The sequence below is a fragment of the Patiria miniata genome, unplaced genomic scaffold (assembly GCF_015706575.1).
Source record: "Patiria miniata isolate m_02_andy unplaced genomic scaffold, ASM1570657v1 HiC_scaffold_23, whole genome shotgun sequence".
Classification (NCBI taxonomy): domain Eukaryota; kingdom Metazoa; phylum Echinodermata; class Asteroidea; order Valvatida; family Asterinidae; genus Patiria; species Patiria miniata.
In genome coordinates, this window is record NW_024037062.1 from 7,138,800 (window position 1) to 7,143,691 (window position 4,892).

The 4,892-nt window shown below is 45.0% G+C and overlaps 1 protein-coding gene across 1 annotated transcript; it reads left to right on the forward strand.

The window, feature by feature from the left end:
- Positions 1–2,868: 2,868 nt before the first annotated feature.
- LOC119731122 (galactosylceramide sulfotransferase-like) lies at positions 2,869–4,496 on the forward strand. Its single transcript, XM_038204139.1, has one exon. It carries the CDS (start codon positions 2,880–2,882, stop codon positions 4,002–4,004), a length of 1,125 nt encoding a protein of 374 aa, XP_038060067.1. The 5' UTR covers positions 2,869–2,879; the 3' UTR covers positions 4,005–4,496.
- Positions 4,497–4,892: the final 396 nt, after the last annotated feature.

The following is a 4,892-nucleotide window of genomic DNA, read 5'->3' on the forward strand; positions in this document are numbered from 1 at the left end:
CGTTATTATTATTATATTGCAGGTAAGTACTTTACATAATTGGGGAATTATACAGGTGCATGCGCCTGCACGTTGGCGACCATACCGTGGCCGATCGCGCCGCCTCGACACATGGTTGCATGATACAATGTACATATCATTTCAATAAAAACACAAAAATAGGTATTGGCCTAATTTTGGGGTATTTTAAACATTACGATTAGGTCTTATTCAGGCAGAAATTTATTTTAAGGCATATTAATTCCAACAAACAACTCGGTACCGAAATATGCATCTCGGCGAAACAGATCGTAAAATTGGAATTATATAAGACAATCTAACCACCCTTTGAAGCTAATGGAATAGTCCTCATTAGATATTCAAAGTTCGAAGAATAGCGCTCTATTCAAACTTGAAGAATAGCTTGCTATGTGCATGTGTACCCCTCGCTCGAGTGCTGGATCGTCTTTTTGAAGCTTGAGGAGCAATGATGACTGGCGGAGGCGACCTGTGACCTGATTTAGTTCTCGGGCGGGAGTCAAAGTGCCTGTAAAAATGCACACAAAACATAAAAAGGGGGGAGATTGAGTCTCTCCTCCATTGTCTTATAAAAATTATAATTCCAATTATGTTGCAGTAAGTACTTTACATAATTGGGGAAATTATATTACGCCAATTCCGGAAAGACTCACCCTGTATACTTCAAAGCCGGTCATCAAAGTGCCGATGCCAGAACTGCTTGACCAAACTCCGTCTGAGATGATCTTCTGTTGTAGAAGTTGGAAAGGTTGAATGGGCCTTGAAACATGACGTATCAACGCCAGCTTCTTTGAGTACATCTTTTAACCATGTGGAGACTGTGGATGACACTACCGGGTGGTAGGGTTTGGAGTGTGACAGCAGGAGCTGAGTCATGCTAGAGTTCCCATTTGTTCTAATATGAGAAGTCCTGTTGAGGTATTCCTGCAAAGTGCGCACTGGGCAAAGGTTTCTGTTAGCTTGAAAGCGAGCAATTTCTATATGTCGTGGAAGGGTTTGTTAACTGACACACGTTTAGAAGGTTTTACCAACCAAAAATGAAAACTGCCATCTGAGGACCTTGACATATGATTGATATCGATAGCTGTGAGTGACGAACAGCGACTAGCTGTAACTAGTGCAATTAGCATAGTTAATTTAAGAGTTAACTGTCTGATAGATAATCTACGATTGTCAGGTAAAGACTTGAAATAAGTCAACACAGTTGCCACATTCCATGTAGCATTGTATCGTGGTTGTGGAGGACGCAAATTTAGAACACCCTTGAAGAAACGTTTAACTAAGTGATGTTGTCCAACTGGTGCTCCGTCTATAAAGACGTGGGCTGAGGAAATTGCCGATCTGTATACATTGATAGTTCTGTAAAGCAACCCTGAATCTAACAAATCTTGATGAAGAAAGGATAAACATACCGCTATGGGTGCTCGAACAGGATCTGCTTGCCTCTGAAGCCACCAGCTGGCCCATCGATTCCAAGCTGAATCAAACTGCTTCTTGGACTTTTCCCTCCATGATGACATGACTGTGAAGGACACTGACTAAGAAATTCCCTCTGAGCGAAGGCTTTCCCTGACAGCTTCCACGCGGCTAACAACATTAGATCTGCCAATGGATGGACAATTGTTCGGTTGTGAGGCAATTGGAGAAGATCTCTTCCCCTGGGTAGAATGACGAGATTTTGAACGGCCATCTCGAGAAGTCTGGGGTACCAGACTGTTCCTCGCTGATCTTGCTCAAACACCTGGGCAGAAGCGCAAAGGGAGGAGATCTTCCATAGACTTACGGGGTGTCGGACGCTTCGCCCCATTTCCACGTCGCCCCATGTCACTTCGCCCCTAACCACTTCGCCCCATCCCCGCTTCGCCCCATCCCCGCTTCGCCCCATCCCCGCTTCGCCCCATCCCCGCTTCGCCCCATCCCCACTTCGCCCCATCCCCACTTCGCCCCATGTAGATTGGTTCCTCCAAGAGTGAAAATAATTAGGATGTCAAAGGTATTGTGGTTCTCAGATAAGTGGGAGACGGGTTGCGTAATTTTTATTCCTAGGAGGGTTAGGGTAGGGGCAATGTCATGAATAATTCATGTTTATCCACGAGAACGGACAATGACATCAACAGCATTGTTGTTAGTTACTCAACTAGTTACAATACATTAAAGCATTTTAAAGAACGGTTGTCATCGAGCTACCCACACAGTAGCCTAGTGGATAGCGAGATGAGCTATGGATACAAAGATCCCTGGTTCGAATCCATGTCGTCGCTGCTCATTTTCATCAACTATTTTTCTTCTCCAAATTTATCACTGAGATAATTTTAAATTGAGGGGAAAATAGAACGAGAACCTAAGTCTTGCAATGATTCAAAGGAAAAACTGAATTATTCATGACATTGCCCCTAACCCTCCTAGGAAAAAAAATTACGCGGGCAGGTATAGCCGGGTTGGGAACAAAGTTGGATCTTTTACTTCAAGCTTTTTCTTCGGTAGGGGAGAGTGATAGCTTGAGGGTTGGTTATGAATTGTTCATTTGGTGGGCTAATTCTTTCCATTGGTTAGCAATTAGTGAATCTGTTGGAATTGTTTTTAAGCCAATAAAATAGATGAGATTTTTTTTTTTAACATGTAACAGCTGGGGCGAAGTGGGAATGGGGCGAAGTGGGAATGGGGCGAAGTGGGAATGGGGTGAAGTGGGGATGGGGCGATGTGGGGATGGGGCGATGTGGGGATGGGGCGAAGTGGGGATGGGGCAAAGTGGTTAGGGGCGAAGTGACATGGGGCGATGTGGAAATGGGGCGAAGTGTCCGACATTCAGACTTACGTATCCAGACGATTTTTCTCTTAAAACTTTTTTTTTTAATGTCAGGATGATACACGAATGGACCAGGCAGAAGCTGCAACATGTTGAACCGAAGCAGGGAACGGACGCCATGTCTGCTCCCAATCCTTGCCAACCCAACCACCGCTTCGTGTTCATAAAGATCCACAAAACTGGTAGCTCCACCATCGCCACGATGCTAGAGCGCTACGGCTACCGGCGCGATCTAACCTTGGCGCTGCCCAGCGGAGCAGCCCACTCTTTCCCCATGAGCAACAGGCGGTACCGTTTTGACACCCCGCAGCTAGTCTTCCAGTGGAACCTGACGGACCAGAGCGGTGCCTTGGTCTGGCCGGCGCTGGGCGGGTACCAAGTCTTGGTGAATCACGCTCTGTACAACCGTACCGTGGATGAAATTCTTATCCCAAACGCCGTATATTTCACCATGATTAGGGAACCCCTCGCCCGAACCGAATCCTTCTTCAGGTACTTCCTTTTCGACCAGGCGGTACCCCACAAGGCCAACGAAGACCCTCTTGAAGTCTTCATGAGGGACCCCCAAAGACACACCCAGAAACTGAGGAACAACAAATGGACCAAGTATTTCAGGAACGGCCAGTTTTTCTCTCTGGGGTTGGAGCGGGAAGATTACGAGAATCTCCGGGTGGTAGAGGCTGCCATCGACTCGCTGAGTCGCGGCATGGACCTAGTGATGCTGAACGAGTACTTCGACGAGTCACTGTTACTCCTGAAAAAGCTCATGTGTTGGGATTTCCAAGACATCGTGTACATCTCCAAAGCGGTTCGGAGAACCAGCGAAAACCACACCAGCATCCCGGCGGGGCTGAGAGACAAAATTCTCCGGTGGAACGCGGCTGACCCGAGGCTCTACCAACACTTCAACCGGACTTTCTGGACCAAAGTCCAAAAGTACGGTCCGGAATTTGGGCACGATTTGGACACGTTCCGAGCGATGAAGGAATCCGCAACGCAAGCTTGCATGGCAACGGGGAGCCGCCATTGGGATCGGCACAACTCCAGCTACTGGAAATTGCCGCCAAATGCCAGCGAGAAATGCCGAGATTACACGAGAGATGACAAAGCTTGGGTCAAGCTTATAAGATCGCGCATGCGCGCAAAAAGCAGCGCTTTCATCAAATACAGAAATGGATAATAAACAGAACCTTTTCACAATCAACTGTTAATTTCTCTACGGCGTACTTGATATAGAAAAAGAACAATTCTAAAGAATGAAAAGAAGAGAATGCTTCAGATTTCAGGTATTCAATAGTCATTTTTCAAAGCTGGACAGGAATTTTTGAAAAGGGAAAGCAAGCACATGCACTTCTATCAAAAAGTGGCTGCATTTGTGAAAAGTTTTAGTATCAGAGAAAAAAAATGTATCGTGATGTACAACTCGAAATACATACTTCATTTCCAAGAACATTTATGAAAGATTTTAATCCCAAAAAAAACTCAAAGGAGTAACGAAATGAAAGAATCTTCTGGCTCGTTCGTGAAAACATCTTTTTCAGTTATTTAACTTTCTTTAGATTATTTATTAATCTTTCTTAGTATTTTGAAAAGTTTCAATATAAAATCCTAGTTATCTTCGTAACTGGTATGGTGTTGGCGAAAGAAATAAAGTTTTCATTTGTGTTACTATGACTTTGCCAAAATGATGTCACTGTATTATCAGTTGCCGCGGTTGCCGCTCTGCGAAAACAATTCCATGAAACTTAATTTCCCCATAAGCAGAATTACCATTCGTGCATATGAATAATTAATTAGCCATAATTCTTAAACCCCTCGACCTATAATCATGAAATTTCTTGGGTATGTTCATGATAAGTTGTTCTATGACAATGCATGTACCGAGTTTCATAATTTTTCGTCAGCCAGGATCTTGGGGGGGGGGGGGGGGGGGGGCGGCGGATTCCCCCGGCTGTGAGATGTTCAAAATAACCCGGCCCTTAGGCAATGCTGTTAAAATGTATGTAGTTTTTCTAATGGAGCTTCGTTCCATTACTGCCTCCGCCTGATTTTTACGCACCCGACTTTG

What these genes read in the sequence shown, in the direction of transcription:
- LOC119731122 (XM_038204139.1), top strand. Translation starts at nt 2,880, where the DNA reads ATGATACACGAATGGACCAGGCAGAAGCTGCAACATGTTGAACCGAAG.